We start from the raw sequence: 19,348 nt of genomic DNA, 5'->3' as shown, positions 1-19,348 counted from the left end.
ACTCTCTGTATCTTCTTTTCTGAAGAAAAAATAATGATATTTTTATAAGAAAAATGCAAAAAAGCAAAAATATGTCAGTCAAGCACTCAAGAGAACACATTAATTATATTAAACCTTAGAAAGTGTCTTTGATAAATAAACTCACTATCATGAGTTAAAGCATGCTAAAATCTACCTACTCAGTCTAGAGTCTAGTTGACTTGGGGGGCAGGTTACAAAAGGCTGCAACCAGCTGTGGGGGCTAGACCAACTAGCTGGCAGAGGAGAGAGCAATTTCTGCTTTCACATAATCCCATAAATAAAGGTTTTCCTAGAATGGGGGATCTGCTTCAGCCCAAAGACAATGATGACCTGAAGGTCTCATAAGAGGAGAACCCTTCTGCTTTAAAAGGCATGATGACTTAGTAGGCTGTTGACATTAATCCCACATATATTGAGAGGGAAGGACTGGGAGAGCTATACTGATAATGTCTTGTGGTTTTATTGTTAGAAAGTGAGAGAACTTGAAATGTCTAGGAAACTGCTAATATCTTGCAAGTTCCTACCAATAGTAGGATGCTATTCCACATAACGGCATCCATTACATCTTTCCCCTGGATTGAGAAAACTTCCTTGTCTGCTCCCTCTCTACTAGTCCATACTAATCAAATCATCCTCCTTACCATCTTGCTTATTCCTGAGACTTCTCTGCTGTTCAGGGCTTGTTTCCTCTCCCCATCTTTTTCCCAACATTATATGAAATGTTAACTTTGTGAGGCAGAAATGTTTTGAGCAGCAGGAGATGCTGTGTTCTCTTCTTAACTGTTCCGCTGCCCTTGTTATAAACAAGCCCTCTGACCTTCCTGCATCTTTCCTTAACACCCACCCGAGACCCTAAACTGAAGATTCCAAGTTCACACTTGAAAAGATAAATGCTATTCAAAGCATTGGGTATACAGCAACATCCATTTGCTTCTTTCAGCCGAGCTGGACCAGGAAATCTACTGAACATGTCTTCCTGCAGACTGAAAGAAAAGGAGAATGGTCTTGCATGATGCTGAGTTTCTTCTGATACAAGCTGAGTGCATTAACGTTTGTTGAAGCCTGCAATGAAATCCAGACTTGCAAAGTCTCTCAGTCTACTTAGCGATTTACAAGAAGAGTCACTGTATTTCTAATTATGTAAAGAAAAACAAACAAACAAACAAACAAAAAAGCCCCCCAGAAGTTAGTAAATAGTTCTTTCTAATATACTGAAATTGGCCATGGGAGGCCAACTAATATCACTACAGGAATAAGAAAATATCAACAGAAAAAAAACCCAGCAATAAATAAGTAAGGCCTAGACACTCTTAAAAAAATATAATAATCTGGTTTTTTGCCTTAAGATGTTATAAACAATTGATATGAATGCTGATTTATACTAATCTTTTTCTCTCACTGTAACCACACCACAGTAACTTTAGACATACGGAATTTGCAAATGGGATCCAAGCTGTGCATAGTTCTCACCAAGCTGATAAAAAGCTGAGCAGTTAGATTGCCTTGATATCCATCAAAAGAAATAAATAAGTTCAAGCAGTTTATAGAAATACTGGTTTACTTTCAGAAAATGGTTCTGCTTTACTCCCATAAGCAACATTCGTTTCCTGGGATGGATGAACTAGGAAAATCTGATTCCCTCAACATACCTGTAGGTATCAGAAGGCATACTTCTTTATTTGGTATACGTAAAATTATAGTAATTGGAACAGCTTTTGACTTTGTCTTAAAAATTTTTGCTAACCCACATCATCATCTGCAGAAACTGAGAAGGTGACTATAGACACAAATGGAAGCAAGTCAGTAGGGACAGCTGTTTTTATGGCCAGTTACATTTATCAGCATTAAAATCTAGAAAGAGCTAGAAAAAATCACTGGAAATATGATGTGATTTCTTGGAATGAAAGCTCTAACCAGCTTTAATAAAGACATCAAAACCAGTTTTAATTTGCTAAATAAGTCTGGTATCTGTGGGTTCCAGCAGTCAGAACTCAGCCAGAATGAGCAACGCTGCCTGAAAGAGTTACAGAAGTTAAGAAGTTACTGTCAGGCAGTGGTGGAGTCCCCATCCCTGGAAGTATTTAAGGGTCGTGTAGATATAGTGCTTAGGGACATGGTTTAGTTGTGGGCTTGTCAGTGTTAGGTTAATGATTGGACTAGATGATCTTACAGGTCGTTTCCAACCTAGGACATTCTGTGATTCTGTCAGGAAACTCACAGGGGTCTACACAGCTCCCTTGCCATAAAGCAGGATCAGCTACAGTTGCCTCTTGATCAACGGCTGATGGCTCGTCTGGGTTATGGATTAACCGTGTTGCAAGACCAGAGGCACCTGAAAGGCCCTGGCACCAGCCAGCTCACATCTGCCAGCAGAGGAGTTGTGTTTGCAGGACACTGCCACACCGGAGTACCCTGTACCCGCCTGGGTCCCCACCCTCCCTGGTCACCCGTAGCACCAGTCTGCTCTCTTCCCCATTGCAATCTTCCTGCCTGATCTCAAAGACCACTATGCATTCATCTCATATGGCCTGTGGGTTTCAGGGTAGGGCTAATCTTCATTGTCATTAACGTTGTCATTACAAAATCTTTTTTCAGTGGTCTCTGAATAAGGTTGCCATTCACCTATAATCAGACAATCTTCCTTTTAGCATTTGATTTGGCTGCAAACCAGAGGACAAGCCATTTTGTCCCTTATTTGAAGAGTTTGAGGCTCAGTCAAGTTGTGCTGAGTTTCAACTGAAATACAGAGTATTACAGTTGGGGCCTGACTTACCTGGAGAAGCAGCCACCCACCAGCTCAGTCTTTACCCACCAAGTTCAGCCCCTCATACTTGTCCTTCAGGAGTTCAAAGCCACATTCAGAATAGGAAGGACCTTGTATGAACTTCTCTTGGACATACTAAGCTAGGGAATTAGCTATGGCAAATTTTAGATCGTGTCCAGCGTATCCCTCATCCTATCTGATTTCATCTATTTTATGCTGCAGTTATTGATACGCAGCAGATTGCAGTGAAATAAACACAGTATTTTCAGGTTTATATTTTAACATTTAAAATCTTATCAGTATGCAGCACTATGAAAGGATTGCAGATGCTGATCTAATCCACCTACTTTTCCGGTGGCCAGATTTTCTGTAATAAAAACGCATATAATCCCTCGAATGACATGCCAGTTTAAAGGACTTCTACTTTTCTTTTGTAAACTGACAACTGTAAATTGTCTTTCCTTCCTAACTGTGCTTATTGTTTAAAAAGATTTTCTTAGCCCCAAAGAAGCTAAAACCAACGTGACCTTGAGTGTAATCAATTTAAATACAAAATTGCATTTCTAGATACAGCGATTATTTCTCCTGATAGGCTCCTGGTAGATACCCTTAAATAGCTATTGACTCCCCAGTTCTTTAACCTTGCAATTTTTAAGATATATGTAATAAAATATTCAGATCTGAAAAATTCCTTAGCTTGAATGCACGATTTCAGTGATTTAAGTGCAATGTGGAGAACTGCACCTGTAAATGGCCAGCCCTATTCATTTATAGCTTATTTACTTATAATTTTTCTTAATGTATAGTTTCTAAATTTGTGAAAAAGCATGAACAAGTAAATTAGTGATGCAACTGTATTTTAAAGTTGCTTATGCAGTTGCTTTGAAGCCATTAAAAAAGCAGGTCCTTTTACTTGTATGTTCCATATGAGCAATCCAAGATGTATTAGGAAAAAGCTACAAACAATTCTGCCTGTCAGTTATTCCAGACTTAAATTTTGAACTACTGAGCTGTCCCAAGCTAGGGATTCAGCTGAGAGGAAAGGCTCATAGGGCTGAAAAACCAACAGAGACTACTGGATGGGATATTTATTTATTACGAACTGGTTCAAAACAATTCTTAAAAAGATTGTTTCTATTAAAATGAATTCTCATATTTGCTTTCCCAATTCCCCACCATTGAAGGGTTTTACAAAAACCTTGCAGCAACTAATGTAATAAGTCCATGATATCTCTGTGAAGAAGAGAGAAATTATTCTCATGTGTTTTAGACTGATTCAGCACTGCTTGTATTAGTGGCAGGTTTCATCTTGATCCTTTTTTTTTTTTTTTCTGAGAGTAGAGATTGCTCATGTGTATAACCTGTTTACGAAAGAGTTTGTGTCAAGAGGCTGCTACAAAGTAGACACAGACGATCTTAACAGCCTAAAGAATAAAAAAGGAATTTAATGTGCAACAAAGACACAATGAGGCACAGAACAGAAACAAAACATTTGTGTAGAAAAAAAAAGTACAGCCTTGCTATTAAAATCACCAACGTTCAGAAAATTCAGAGATACACAAGGAGTTACCAGTATATATCAGCACAGTAGAAACAAACTTTTGAATTGAAATGAAGACATTTTGATACTTTAATTAGTGCTGGGGGTGGGGGGTGGGGGGGAAGACTTTTATCTTTGGTAGTATAAAAGTTATCTTCATCTATGTCATAAAATGAAATCTGTATTTCAGTTGTACTTATTGTGAATATCAGACTTATCAGGAGATGTATGCCGAACAACTACTTTTCGCATGGGGAGATTTATCAGTAGCAAGGGGAGTGAGTACAGGACTGAGGAATTAGTGAAGGGGGCAGTAGTTTTCTCATAGCGCCGTGTGGTTTTGCAAAAACGCTACATTACATGATGACCAATAAAGCTATACAGCTCCACTCGATTACTGCTGCAACTTCATCCAGCCCAGATGTGGCTTTGATACAACACTAACATTACAGGAAAACAAGCCCAGGACATTTCAGCTGCTACAGTCTGTTTATCAGAATGCTTTTGTTCCTCCCACAGTTGTATTTAGTTGTATTTACTAACCTGTTTCTAGGGGAAATGAAGAGCTGATTTCACTTCAGTAGCTGAATCTGCTTACTCCTAAGCTATTTGGATCAGTGGACCCCTTAATAAATCAAGAGGTGGCAAGAAGCAGGGGTAAGTGAATTTCCCTGTGAGGATCCTTCACTGCTTCTCGCTGGAGAAAGCAGGGATATTCACTTTCCCTGTAAAGTCATCAGATATCAGATCTGCTGGTTTTCAAGGAGTACTTCATTGTCCCTATGGACTCCTCTCAGGTTTGGGGCAGAAGCATTCTCTACCTTTCCTGTTGAACCCGTGCCTCTGTGCAATGAAGTTATTTAGATTCGTGGGGCCAGAAAAGGGAAACACAAGCACACGCAAGAGTAGTACATGACTTCTACCTAAAGGGCACAGAACAAGGAGACAAGAACCCTAAATTTTGGCCCTTGTTCCATAAATATTTCCAGATTTTGCTCCGTTACAAGCAGCTATCACTGGGCAATCAGTCTGCGAAGCAGGGTACTAATCCCGTTCACAGCTGAAGCCTCTCTCATTTGGCAGTCAGCTCAAAAGTTTGCTCTCTTTTTCTCAGGGCCCTACGACATTCTTATCTAAGCTGCCCGTAGCTTTCCTCCTCATCTGTTTTTGTACTGCTTCTAGCGCTTCTTTGTTCGTTCCCACACAGGCAAACAGGCACAGTAGGTCCAATGAATTCTTTGTGCATTGAGTATACTGCACATCAGTACAGTACATGACTGGTAGGTCTGGCATGTCTGGGAAATATTGAACTGCCTGTGCATGCAATCCAACATGTCTGGGATTTCCATGCTGGCTATGTTCACAAGTCCTGGAAAAATACCTACATATTTTTCATAGACCAGTTCATTTTTCCACATGAAGGGATTAATACACTGTAATCAGTTCACTTCTCCTCTTTTGACAAACTAAGCTTATTGAATTCAAGTCTCTGCTCATGTATTGTGTTCTACAGCATCCTCTCTCGCACTGAAATCACTTTTGTGATTCCTTTCTGCACGATCTCGGGTTTGTGAACAGTGTTTTAAAAATACAGCCGCAGGAACTGTATGCCTCATTCGAAAAGCAGTCTCAGCGACGCTATACATAGAAGGTAAAACCCCTTCATGTGCCTCGTCAGTAAAAGACACGACCAAAAGGCAGCGTTTCCAGTTTGTAGGAAACGGTATGTTTTTACAAACTGCTCTCATCCAAATCACAGTGGGATTTTTTGGTGGAAACTTCTGGTGAATCAAAAGTACTCTGACCCCTGCAGGTGCTTCGGCAAACTGACACGAGCGGGCTGAGGCAAGAACCTGCGTTTTGGTGAAACAGAACAAGACTTCTAGCTCAGTGGGTTGCTACACCAGGAAGCATCGTCCATTTGTCGTAACACTTGAGAGTTTGAGCGCTTGTCCAATACGACCTTCAGGGTGCTTTCCTGACTTACCACCTTCCAGAATACAGGAACACACGATAGTTTTGCTTGTTCTCAAACATATACAAAATATACCAAAACATGGCGCCTTTAATGAGATCAGCCTGTCATTTACTTTCCAAATGTATTAAAAAATGTAGCACAGTATCAGTTCAAATACTGATGCCCAGTAGATGGCTGCTTCTCATCGTCCATTCCTTGTAGAGATATGTCAGCTGAATGGCCCTAATCCACATAATGGATGCTGTATTGATAGCATTTTATCACAATAATGACATTTCACTGGAAAACAGATCAATGCCTTGCAAACTACTGGGGCTAATTAAAACATTTGTAGCTCTTGAAAAACAATATCATCTACAATTTAGTTTAAGTTCTGAGTGGATCAGAATAAAGTCAGCTATTCTGATATGATAAAAACATTGTTAATTTTAATAATAGACAAATATGGGAAACGCCTTCTTTTAGACAAATGTGGAAATGCTTTCTTTTTCAGCATCACGTTAGACATCTGTACTGTTTCCATTAGTAATGGGCCTGTGCTAGTAATAGGCAACCTTTGCTACCAGTAAGCATTTAGGCTGGAGTGAACAGCAGTGAATTACAGTGCTTTTTAAAACACACCAAAAAGGTGTTGCTATTGCTGCCAAAGCTTTACACTATAGTTTCTTCTGTTACTGGTAGCAACTTGTCCTTGGCCTTGCCAATGGGGAGTTTTGCCCTCACAGAGCAGCTCCTCCATTGACACGACAACTGGTTCCTTCTGGTGAAGCCAACGTGCGTGCGGGACTGGAGAGACTGCAGAAGCCATACCTCGGCACCCTCTGTAACAACCTATATTAAGTTTCCAGAACCTCTCTCCTAAAATTTCCCACGTCGCTGGCACCAGTACGCGCAACCCAAGACTTTCCAGGCTCAGCACCCTGCAGCTGACACACCACCACCCCTCCCCTCAACCTGCCGAGTCAATGACTTCGTCCTCTCGGTCGCCACAGCTCCGGGCACTCCTGCCAAGCCCACTACCCTGCTCCCACAGCCGCCTTCGCACCCCGGGCACGGCGCGACACGGCAGCAGCCGACCCCGCTACCCGGTTATACGGCGGGGCTGCCCGTGCGAAGGCAACGACCTCCCGTTTCCCCCTCCCCCCCGCCGCCGGCTGCCGCCGGCGGTTACCGAGCGCGGACGAGCCCGCGGTTCGCCTGTCGGCAAACCCCGCTCGTTATGTGTTCCCCTCCCGTCGCTCCTTCGTCCCGCTCCGGGTCAGGCGGCTCCCTCCAGCCGCGCTCCGCCGCGGCCAGCGGAGCGCCGGCCGCTGCCTCCTGCCGGCCCGTCCTCCGGGGACGCCGCCGGCCCTCCCGCCCCGCCGGGCAGCGCCCCGCTCCGGCCCACCGCCGCCGGGCCCAGCGCGGCAGCACCAGCGCCGCCGCAACCGCACACCTCCCGCCGCCTCTCCCCGGGCCGCGCTCCGCCCGCGGCTGCAGGGCCGCGGCTGCCCGCCCCGCGCCGCTCGCCCGGGCACCGCGGCCGGTTCTGGACAGCGGCGGCAGCCGCCGGGGCCTCCTGTCCGTGCGCCAGCGAAGACCACGGGCCGGCCCGGGGGCGGATTTGGGTGCCGAGGTCCACGGGCGAACCGCGGTACCTCCGCTTGTTTACCAGCGGGCGGAGGGGGCGGCCCGGGACAGCGCTCCGCCGCCGCTGCCGTTAGACCGGGGGCAGCTGCAGCCGTCCTGGGCGGCAGCGCAGCCCCTCTCCCGCCCCCGCGGAGCGAGTGGGTCACGGCTCCGCACCCGCGGACCACCTGAGCGCCATCGGGGGCCTGGCTGCGGGGACGGGGCGGGGAGTGGGCGGCTCTCCCCCCCCCTCCCTGGCGCAGGGGCTGAGAGGGCGCCGCGCCGCTCCCCATCCCGGATCCCCGCGCCCCTCGGGGGAAGGGGGGGGGGGGGGGCGGCAGAGGAAGAGGAGGCGGCTTTCGCCGCCGGGGACGCGAGGCCCCTTTCGCGACTTCCCCCCCCATCGCCCTTCGCAGGGCCCTCGCCCTCTCCCTCTCCCTCTCCCCCCCCCCCCGCCGGTGTCCCCCTCCCCACTCCGCCGCCGGCCCGTCCCCGGGGTCTGGCGCCGCCGTCGCCGCCGCCTCCCTCCGCTCCGCGCTCGGAGCCCCGGGCGGGGGAGGGGAGGGGCGGGGGTAAGCGGCGGCGGCGGCCGCCGTGGGGCCCAGGCGGCTCCTCGCCTCCGCTGCGTCTCTCCCCAGCCCCAGGATCTGGGGCTGCTGGGGGGGCGGGGGGGGGAACGGAGGGGGTGGGAGGAGGAGTGGGCGTGGCCATCCCAGGCGGCACCCAATGAGGAGGCGCGAGCAGGCAGCCGGGGTGGGGCGAAGGCGATCACCGCCCAATGGGGGAAGGGCAGAGGGCGCACTCGGAGCGGGGCGAGTTGCAGGCAGGAGGCGAGTCGGGACTCGGGCAGCGAGCGGGGCACAGACGTTCGCCGCCACTGCCACTGCCACCGCCGCCGCCTCTCCCAGAGGCTCGCTCGCAGCGCGCCGCGGGACTGGGAGCCGGCGGGCGAGTGACGGACAGACGGACGGACTGACCGGCGCCGCTTCCCGGAGGGGACAGCGGGCGGAGCCGCCGCCGCCGCCACCCGGAGGAGAAGTTTGGTTGAAGCCGCCGCCGCGAGGGGAAACTTTCCTCGGGGGGCCGGAGGAGGGGGCGGCGGCGGCGGGAAGGAGCCGCGGCACGCTCGGGTCCGCCGGCCGGCGAGGGGGCTTCGGAGTGGTTCCCTCCCCCCCGTCTCCCGGCCCAGGCCGGGCTGCGGCGGCCGGGATGTACCTGGCAGCGGTCTCGGCGGGGAGGAGACGGCCGGGCGGAGAGGGCGGCTGGCACCTGGCGGCGGCGGGGTGGCTGTCGCTGCTGGCCCTGCTGCTGGGCGAGTCCGGGACGCGGGCTCTGGTCTGCTTACCCTGCGACGAATCGAAGTGCGAAGAACCCAAGAGCTGCCCCGGCAGCATCGTGCTGGGCATCTGCGGGTGCTGTTTCATGTGCGCCCGGCAGCGGAACGAGAGCTGCGGGGGCGTCTACGGGCTGCACGGAGCTTGCGACCGGGGGCTGCGCTGTGTCATCCGACCGCCGCTCAACGGAGACTCCATCACCGAGTACGAAGTGGGGGTCTGCGAAGGTGAGAGGCGGCGGGGCATCATCCGTCCATCCATCCGTCCGTCCGTCCATCCCTCGGGGTGGGGGTACCGGCGGGGCGGCGGGGAGGGAAGGAGGGCGCACCGGCGCCTTAGGCGCCGGTGCGCCCTCCTTCCCTCCCCGCCGCCCGCTTGTCCCATCAGCGAGCGTGTCTCTTTAAGCTCTCCCCCCCCACATAAACCCCCTTATTTAAAACTTTTACCCTTCGTTTTCTGAGCCTGAACTTCCCGGCTCTTCCCCGCTCCTCGCTTGCCGTAGCGCTTCGCCGTTCTCGCTGATAGCCGATAGCACCAGCTGCCGGTGCCCAAACTGAAAATTTCCTGGACAAAAAGGGGGCTTGGGAAAAGGGGTTTGGCAGATGGAAAGCGGCGGAGGTCAGTCGTGCACACATGATGCCTGTTCCGGATTCCCTCCTCTGTAAGGAAACACAAAGGCTGATCATCTGTTGTAAAGTTTTCCTTCCTGTTCCTGTCACTTAATACCTCCCCGCCTGTCCTACTCGGTATACAGTGATAAGGGATGTCTTTTTCCCTGCTGGAGCATCAAAGGGTCGGGAGGGAGAAATCCCCACGGCAGAACTCCTCGCAAAGTCACTTTCTGCTTCCCGTCGGCTGCTTGTGAGGTGATGAACAGCTATGAAATGCCAGAGGAGTTGACCCCCCTCTCCTCCAAATTTTGTATCTCTCGGAGTCCCCCAGATTTATTTTTTCCACATATATAACTTAACGAAAGGCCGGAGGCAAATTTCGAGTCTCTTTTTGCCTTGTCCATCCAGCTCCCTTTCCCCCCAAGTTGAGGGAAAACATGGCGCTGTAAAGAGATTACAAATAACCAGTAGTTTGGGATATGTATAAAATGTATGTGGGACTCGGAGCGGGAGCTTCGACAATTCTGGAAAAGGAGAGGGAGGCGGTCTCCTCTCGGCGGGTAGAGGGCAGCAGAAAGTCCAGAGAGCTGGTGAGGCAGCATCTGTCCAAAAAACTCGCATTTAAAATGATGCCCTGTTTTGAGAGAGCTAAAATCGGTCATCTTTAGTGGGCAGCTGACCTTTGTCCCGGCGCTTATTATTGGTTTTAAATTCCATTTGCTTCCCTCACCAATAAATTGCAAACCACAGCGGAGCAGGGCAGCGCGTCCCGCCTGTGCTGGAACCAACGCCACCAGCCTCTGCAGTTGTTGCTTGCGTAGGACCAGCTCCAGGGTTAAAAGCTCTGCTGTTAAACAATTAAAAAGGGCCCTAAACTACTTTGAAGACATCGGTTGAGACCGTGTTGCTGAGTGTGTATGTTGCTGTAGTCTCTCTCTTATTTTTATTATGTATTGTAAAAGTTTTCTTAAATAGAAAAGTACAAGCAAAGAAGGGCAAGGTATTTTAAAAACCTACCTGGTTTTGGATGAGTTTCTCTCTTTTTGCATGTTTTCAAGTAAAAGCTTGGCTTCAGTAGCTCCCCCCCCCCCCCCCCCTTGGTTAAAGGAACTAAAAGCCCGCAGTCATTAAATGCCTTAATGTTCCAACTCCCGGACTGTATCACAGTACGGACGTCTCTGGCAGTTTAGGAGTATTTCATTCCTTTGAAGTGATGCAATCTGTACGTTGCCGTAGTTCAACTCGTAACACGTCCCATCTACTGTTGAAAATAGTATGAAGCATTTGTTGGCAAGATTGCATTTCAATTAGTGTTGTGGTTAGGAACTAGTTCCAGCTGTCCCTATAGGAATAGCCAGGGAGATAACTTATCTATTTAATTTTCATTCTCGTAAATGAAAAGCAACTGAGCTGAACTGTCAGCCTAATAAATAGTCCTGGAATACCTATTACTGAATTGTCAGGAAACTGCCTCATTCTAAGCAGCAGAAGTAATGTACTGTTCTTCATGGTGTGTGTTGTGCACCAGGGGTGGCAGCGAGGAAAAAAGAGGACTTAACGTACTACCTCTGATGACTAAAATGAGGTTGCTTAGCTCTAATTTTTTTTTTTTTTTTTTTTTGATCGTGGTGACCTAAATGGTTATGCAGTTTACAGGCACATGTGCAACAGGCTAGGCTGGTGATGCCTGATGTGTGAGCAGTATTAAGCCATGCCTTTAGCCATTAACGAAATAAAGGCTACTTGGGTTTTTTTGTCTCGTTTTCTTTGTTTGGTGGTTGGTGTGTTTTGTGGTTTGTTTTTTTTTTTTTTTATCCTGTCTATTGGGAGTGCAAACCCTTTCTTACCCCAGTTCAGGGAGGAGGAAATGGAAGTGACTTACAGAACTGTGTGAATAGAAATTGATGTTTTTACTCTCCTTCCTTTCTCTAGCCTTTTCTTTCACTGCAATTTTTTACACTGAAATGACCCCTACTGGCTACAGTTATAAGCATTTTTTTTTTAAGTCATTTTCAAAGCTTTAGCAGTGTCTTATTTCAGAGTATCAGTGCATACTGGGCTACAGAAAACTTTAAGAGCTGGAATTGCAGCAGGTAAAAATACTTGTCTGTTAACTTGGTATTAGTATTTAATGTGCTTGGCATAGGTGAACCCTGTAATGCCTGATGGAGAAGTCTCTGTAGCATCTGCCACTGGTAGCCTCTCTTTCTGAAACTAGAAATGGACTAGGTTTTGTTAAACCAGTGTTTATTAATTAAATCCGCTGATTCTAGGTTCTTTTCTTCATCCTTCTAAAACCTGAAGGAAGTTCTCATTCATCTCGCCACCTTAACTATTCACATCTTTATGCAGTTCTGAGGCTCGATTTGTGGCATTATACTGAAGTATGTAAATGCCTTTCCTGAATGCAGTTATATTCTTGCTAAAGAATAATCCTGACATCGGCTTCGGGTGGGTGCCTTTCTTGAAGGGCAATCTTGAGAGACTTTGAAGGCTTCCAGCCTCTGTTGGCTCTACTGGGATGCTGCTGGGTTGGTTCCATGAGGTGTCGAGAGCCTTACAGCCCCTTCCAAACTCAGCTCTTAGCATTGAGAAATGCTGAGCTCAAAGCAGGGACTGCTTTTGGTCTCTGCCTTCGATGAGAGGTGTAGAGCCACCCTTGAATTAGACTGGAGTTCTCCAGAAGCACAATAGCCTTAGTTTCTGCAGCATTCCAGCTGGGCAAGGCTCCTGCCTTCTGGGGAATCGGAAAGCCTTGGAAAAGCCGTGCCAAAGAAGTTCTGTTACTCTGTGAAGGCATTTCTTGGGATGACTCTTTTCGTGCGTCTGTTTCAACAATTCCCCAATTTCTGGACCTTTTGGGTGAAGAGGCCTTGATTGCTTTGCTAAACTCTTCTAAGGCGAAATAGTGGCATGTGAAATAATCCTGGAAATGAGCTGATACTATTTTTAACCGTGTAATAGAAACATAATGTAAGTTTCTGTGATATATACTTGAAATGCAAAGTTAATGAAACTACTAGTTTTACTGTGTCCTTGGGTTCCTTTAAGGATATACTTCCGTACAAATTAGCCTCCAGGTAGCCATTGGAAGAAGGTATTTCTGCTCCAGTGGCTTACCAATAACACTTGTACTTTGTTTTGGGTTTTTGTTTTGGTGGGGTTTGGGGTATTTTTTGGAGGGGGTGCACAGTTATTGCTGTATACTTTTTGCCTATTGTAGCTAGTTTAAGGTTTGCCTTGAATATTTGAGGCTTGTTTGCCTAGCACGTAGCTTCTGAACCGGCGTTTCCTTGGGACCGGGAGAAAGCTGCTGTAGCGGATTTTAGGCAAGTATCGGGAAGTATGTGGGTTAATCCTCCAGGATGACGGTAGAAGCTTGCCCTACTGTGGCTAGTCCCAGTCTCTTCTACTAATCTGCGGCTTTTTTGGGAGCTTGGAGCATTACTGTCTGCGTGACCCCTCGTTGGAACAAGCAGGGAGAGCTTGGGTGTTCTCCCCATGCACCTCCAAGCCTGCTGTGAACTAATTTTCCTGCCCTAGAAACATGTAACAGAGTATGATATGTAAGGGTACAGTATATACTGTATGTAACCAACGTGCAGTGAAACTGGAGCTGATGAGAGAAAAAAATTAAACTCTGATAATTTAGGTTGGGTGGGTTTTTTGGGGGTATTTTTTTTTTTCAAAATTGCAAGGAGGAGAACTAAGCTTTCTTGTGTTCGGGCATCGGTTTATACATATGCTAATGGAGTTCTCTTCTGCTTTTCTAAACTAAGAACAACTTGCTTACAGACTTGCTAGTATTTTTACCACAAGTAGTGCCGCTGCTTGTAACTTGTGTAGCTAGTATCCTTGGGAGAACCTTGTTTTCACTTGGTTTTGGTCCCACACGCTCTATCTAAGGGGTCAGTGGACCCAAAGGCTAGAACATGATTGCTTTGTCTCCAGACAGACTTGTATATGACATGCCCGTGATGCAGTCCAGACCCTTGAAGATCAGGTAGTATTTTGCTTTGAGTACAAGATACTGAAGTTCAAGTGAGTTAGAAGTTTCATGTGGGCAACCTGGTTGTTTATGTTTATATCTGTTTGACTGGAACAGGGCTGCCCAGATTTCTTAACTGTTTGTTTGTTTTTTTCTTATTCTGTTATGCAGTGGACGTTTGGGGAAATGTCCAAATAGTTCTGATGTCCACCTGTGTACAGAGAACTTCCTCCACTAACATCAAGTGTTAAAACTGATGATCTAGTTGGGGACTTAATCAGTATTAAGTGGTGTGCCAAGTGATTGTTGGCATGAAGGCAGTCAAAATACTTGGTTCAAAGGCTGTCAGCAATCCAGGCTGTCGGGGGGAAAAAAATGGGCAAATTATTTATGCTGTAAAAAAAAAAAAAAAAAAAATCATGAAATCATGAAAATTGCTGAACTTGTGAAACTGGAATGAGAAGTAATTCTTTGGTGAATGTTCAGCTTCTGATATGCTAGTCTTGACCATATTTAACAGTCCCCTTCCCCCACCCTCCAGAAGACACTTAATAGGCACACGCTGACTCCTTAAGCTCAGGCTGGATAATTTATAAGCTATTTCTACTCTGACTTATGTCTATGCCAAAATCTCAACATCACTAAGAACGTGTAACGTTGAGTGTGGCATGGAATTTAAATTAGATTAGGTGCTTATTTGACTTGGAAATGGTTTCCTCTCTGTTTCTGGGCATCACATTTCAATTTTGGAAATCACTTCGTTCCGATATTTCAACAAAAATTAAATGGAGAAGTCAAACGGATATGAGGAGGGTTATTGATGCAGGAGTTGGTCAGGTTTTACTGTTGCGGATCAGCACAGTTAGTTTAAAACTAGAAATTGTGAGGTGGATGGGCTGAATGACTAAATCTCAACTTCTGTCGAGAAGAATACTCCTTTTTCTTTAATTTATTTTAATTTATTGAAACCATTTGATCTCTCACAACTGTATGTCAAGCATCCTCTGCTGATGTGAATTTTTGCCTGTAGAGAATGGTTATTTAATCAGGTTCCCCAAAATCATGCTGCTTACAAGAGTTATTTATTTTCTTTAAGCTACCTTCAAACTTCTCGGATAGTAGTTCCTCGTAATTTCTGCGTCCCTAGGCATGTTTGCTGTTTTAAGTACCCTCTAGCTGATTCAAGAATGCTTATTAAGAATAATTTAACTTCTTGCATAGTACTTAGTCAACCAAAATGTCATTTGACTGACAGGCATATTATGTAATAAGTAATCCATTAATATGGTTCAAAAATGCCTCCGTCTTCCTTTTCCCCTCCTTTCTTTGCACCCTCATCGAGGATTCTTCATCTCGATGAGTAAAGTTTATAGCATCTTGCAGACAGGACCAAATGTTTCTCTGTTTTAATGGATTAAATACTTTGTAGAAGTGACCTATTAAATGTTTCTTGTGACTTGCAAACTGCTTTCAGTTGAGGAGGCATTTAATCCTCAGGGAGCGTAAACTTGGACGTGGTGAATTCGGGATTTTGCCTGAGACTTCACCTGACACGGGCTGTGTAGGCTGACGGTATTATGTTTTAACTCTCCCTTGTGCTATATATGCATGCAATTTGGGAAATGACTGATACTGACATAGAAAGCTTATGTATATGCAGAAACTTACCAACATAAACTAAGATGTGAAGATACCTTTGTATAAAGGCTATCTAGATTAAATTCCACATAAGCATACAGATTAAAAGATGCTCCCTGAGGGAGCTCTCCTCTGAGCAGACTAGTTTGGCCATGTTTGGAGGAAGTAAGCCCTTAGTAACGTACTGAGGTGAATGGAAGCCGTTCACACCTTTACCAGAGGCGATATTCAGTCCCCAGCAGCTTTCACTGGGTATACTGGTTACTTAACTACTTAACTTCAAATCATGTTAACACCTTGTGGGTCAGGAGTGTGAAAGTCTTTTAATAGGAAAACGAACAGGAGAGCATAGGGTTGTGGACAGGAGGAGAAGCACCAGCTCACAGGCATGCACCCGTTCCCATGTGCTTAATAATTTCCAGAACTTCAAGCTTTATATAGCCAGCTGCCTTGAGACTGATAGGCTCCAGCTCTTTGTTGGTTTTTTTTTTTTTTTTTTTTAATGAGTGAAAAATTTAGCAAGTGTAATGTTTCTGAATCTGAGGGACTCCATTCTATTGGGTCACTTACCCTTGCAAGTTCATGGTTTTGCTACAGCCTGTGCTGGGCTCTGTTCAGGAGGTTTTTCGGAAGGGCTGGACGTGTGCGCGTGTGGAGGTGTTTCTTCCCCTCACTGATGGGCTGTTGATAACAAGCTGAGGTCTTACTGATAATGGGGTTACATGAGCTAATGTAAAATGTGCTGCTTTGATAATAGAAAGACTCCAGCGGACGTCTATTTCTAAGTTAGGTTTTAGAAGAAGAAAAAAGCCTCGATGCTAATACTAAATTCCCAGTATGTAGAGTTTTTCCTGTAGTCATCTATGACTAAGAAATGGGATGTTTCACAGAAATTACACCCCATAGTTCTGGTGTTCAGCGATGCTGCATTAATGATTTGGGGGGGAAGCGGCAAAAGGTTTAGGACATCGGATTTCTTCTAATAGTGTGGACTGTTCTCGGTATAGCTTTGCTTTATTCACAGCCCTGTTCCAGAATTTGTCTTAGGCACAACTTTTACTACTCCTGTCAGCTTTGCTTCTGCTGAGTAGCTTCAGGGAGCTGCCAAGTCAGCTACTGCCTTGCAGCGAAGCTGATGGGTGCTGCTGTACGTGCAGGCTTCTGGAGCCTTTGGGTGCAGCTTGGAGGGGAGGGGGGGAAATCAATAGGAATTTTAGCCTCCTTTGAAAAACGGGTACGGGGGTTTGGCCCTTTCCTGAAGCTTTAGCAATTATTTTCTTTTTTTTTTTTTTAAAGAGTTTTCTAGAGCTGGAGGAAAAATCTGCTAGGACAGCTGAAACGCTGCTGTCCGTGCTCATTCTAATCAGGGGAGTACTGGCAGAGGCTCTGGCTGACCAATTAAACCCTGGGACACTGTGTAATATTTTCAGTCAGCTATTTACAAACAAGACATGGTTCTGGTCATAGGATTAAAATAACTTATTTGCAAATCTTTTTTCAGGTGCTTAAATGTCTAGGGGTCAGACTTGAAGACTAATTATTTATCATTTCAGACCGTCTTCGGGGCAGAAGGCCATTGGAAGCATCATTCAGTCTTGTTGAGAGGAACCATGATAGCGAAAGTCTTAAAAAAACCAACCAAACAAAAAAACAAAACAAACAAAACCCCCAAATCACAACAAAACAAAAAACACCCCACCCAAAAAAAGCACCAAATAAAACAACCACCCCCCAAAAGACTCAAAAAACCCTCCAACCGCTCCCCACCCCCCCCCCCAAAAGGGGGGGAGGACACTTGGAGAACTGAAATATTGCAGACAGTGTGGGCAAGGGAAGACTTTAAAACTTGAAATAGTTGTCCACATCACATGCTTCACTTAATGCTTCCATTTATCTCCTTGCTTTCCTCACGGCTTCTGTGGAGTTTCTGATAATTGAGTGGAAAGCTGGTTTGTTTAAATACTTTCTGCATTCCTTAGTATGAAATAACTGCCTTGAGACACACGCAGCGCTGCTGCAGTGAAAAATCTTTCTCACTGTATCGGGGATTTGATCACCTGAGATACACGCTCTAGTTGGAATAAGAGAAAGCAGGCAGCCGAGCTTGAGGCAGGCCTTACATGTGTGGTGTTCCTGAGATATCTAAGTGTTATGGGACGGTTCTGCTTTCTAGCTCTGGGTAGAAATTTTATTAGGAGGCTGCAAAGCCCTTTTGTACTGATGTGCATTCCACACGAAGGTTGATCTTGGAAAGTGGACCCTTCTAAAAGGTGGAAAAACTGGCTTTATCATAAAACTCTCAGTTGTGTGTCTTGCCATCAAGGTTTCTGCTAGCTCAGGTCCCCGATTCATGACTTTGCTGAAGGAATAAGTTGCGGGAGGGGAGAGGATTGCGGCCAGTACATGAGCTCAAACTCACTTCAAGGCTAGCCTTCCCTTCTGCTGCTTTTCAAGGTCTGGGGCTGGGTTTCAAGCATTCTTTAGTGGTGATTAGTCATTTCTATTGTTCAGCTCCTCCAAAACATGAATTTCCTTTCCATCCTTCTTTTTTTCCTGTTCAAAGAGAAGCCAAAGCTTACTGGCAAGAAGTATTTCCTTTTTTTTTTTTTTTTTTTTTAATTTTAGAAAGTCTGTAGAATCTTTTCAGAGTCTCATACCATCTTAATGAGTACCACTGGTTTGAAAATGCTGTTGTGTATACCAGTGTGCTGGAGTGTGGGGCTCAGACCTTGGGTCTGGTTTGATGGAGAAGCTTCTGAAAGGTTCCCCCCTTCCCAGAGGACAGTACCAGCCTCAGTGAGGATCACTCCTCTGTCGCTGTGAAACCTGTTCTCTCTCCTCCTCCAAGCGCAGGATTTAAAAGGATGCAAGGTCTGTAAGATGTGACTTTGATGATCCGAAAGTGAAACAGTCCATGTATTTGATGGTCTCTTTGCTCTTTCAGCATCCTGAGAACCTGTCTGTTCAGCTTTAAAAAGGCAGAAATAGTTGAGTAGCGTGCTGCAGTTGAATGTAAATTATGGGACTTCACTCAGTTCACTCCAGTTATGTTTACCCCCTCACCCCTGAACGGTAATTTAAGATTATTGCGGGTGCAATGCTTGTATATTAGTTTTCAACAGCGATACTTTAGTGACCATTCCAGTACGTTGCTTGCTGGTTTGAGGTGATGCATTATCTTTATAAACAGTGAAGGAGAATAGTATGTGGTTTTCCAAACAATAGCTGATATTTATTAAATGTCCAGAAAAGAAGAAAAGGGTTGGGGCACAGAAGAGAAGATTCTGTGGTGGGCAGAAGGAGGAATTCAAGGAAAGGAAAGCAAAAGTTTAAGCAATGGAGGGGGCTCTGAAAAAGTCTTTCCTTGTACTTTGAACTTGCACCTGTTTTGAGATGATCCTTTGCATATGGGGACAATAAATGCAACTATAATGAGCTACCGCATACTTTAAAATAAGGCTCCAAGTTAGTTTTTTGTAGTTGCGTGCTTTTCTGGAAACACAAGCAGCTCTTCAAGTGAAGAAGACGTATGTGCTTCAGTGGTGAGCATCACGCCTGGCACACTGCTGTGGTGCTGTATTGTGAGTGCTGGCATGTAGGATTTAGCACGGAAGAAGCGATGGAATGCTGCTTATTGGTGACATATTTCTCAGACTGTTTCCCAGACTGGACCTGTTGTTTAAGGACCTCTTGTTCAACTTGTTAATGCCTTAATCCTCTTCTGTACTTTAGATGTATGCTATGGCAGGACCTGGGAGTTCAGCGACCCAGAGCAGCACTTGAATTGTTAGCAACCTGAAACGTTTGCTTTGCAGAAAGCAAATGATCATATGAATGATGGAAGAAAATGAAAAAAAATGGAATTA

The 19,348-nt window shown here is 45.9% G+C and overlaps 1 protein-coding gene across 1 annotated transcript in view; it reads left to right on the top strand.

Annotated features, from left to right (window-relative positions):
- The first annotated feature begins 8,771 nt into the window (after nt 1–8,771).
- CRIM1 (cysteine rich transmembrane BMP regulator 1) overlaps nt 8,772–19,348 on the top strand; it is a 200,696-nt gene continuing 190,119 nt past the window's right edge. The window contains exon 1 of the mRNA XM_082480172.1: nt 8,772–9,472. Coding sequence (XP_082336298.1) covers nt 9,121–9,472 — 352 coding nt within the window. The 5' untranslated portion in view covers nt 8,772–9,120. The remainder of the gene's footprint in view (nt 9,473–19,348) is intronic.

This window comes from Vanellus vanellus (genome assembly GCF_965231255.1).
Source record: "Vanellus vanellus genome assembly, chromosome: 3".
NCBI lineage: Eukaryota > Metazoa > Chordata > Aves > Charadriiformes > Charadriidae > Vanellus > Vanellus vanellus.
The sequence above is the reverse complement of the archived record's forward strand: the minus strand, read 5'-3'. Positions and strand labels throughout refer to the sequence as shown.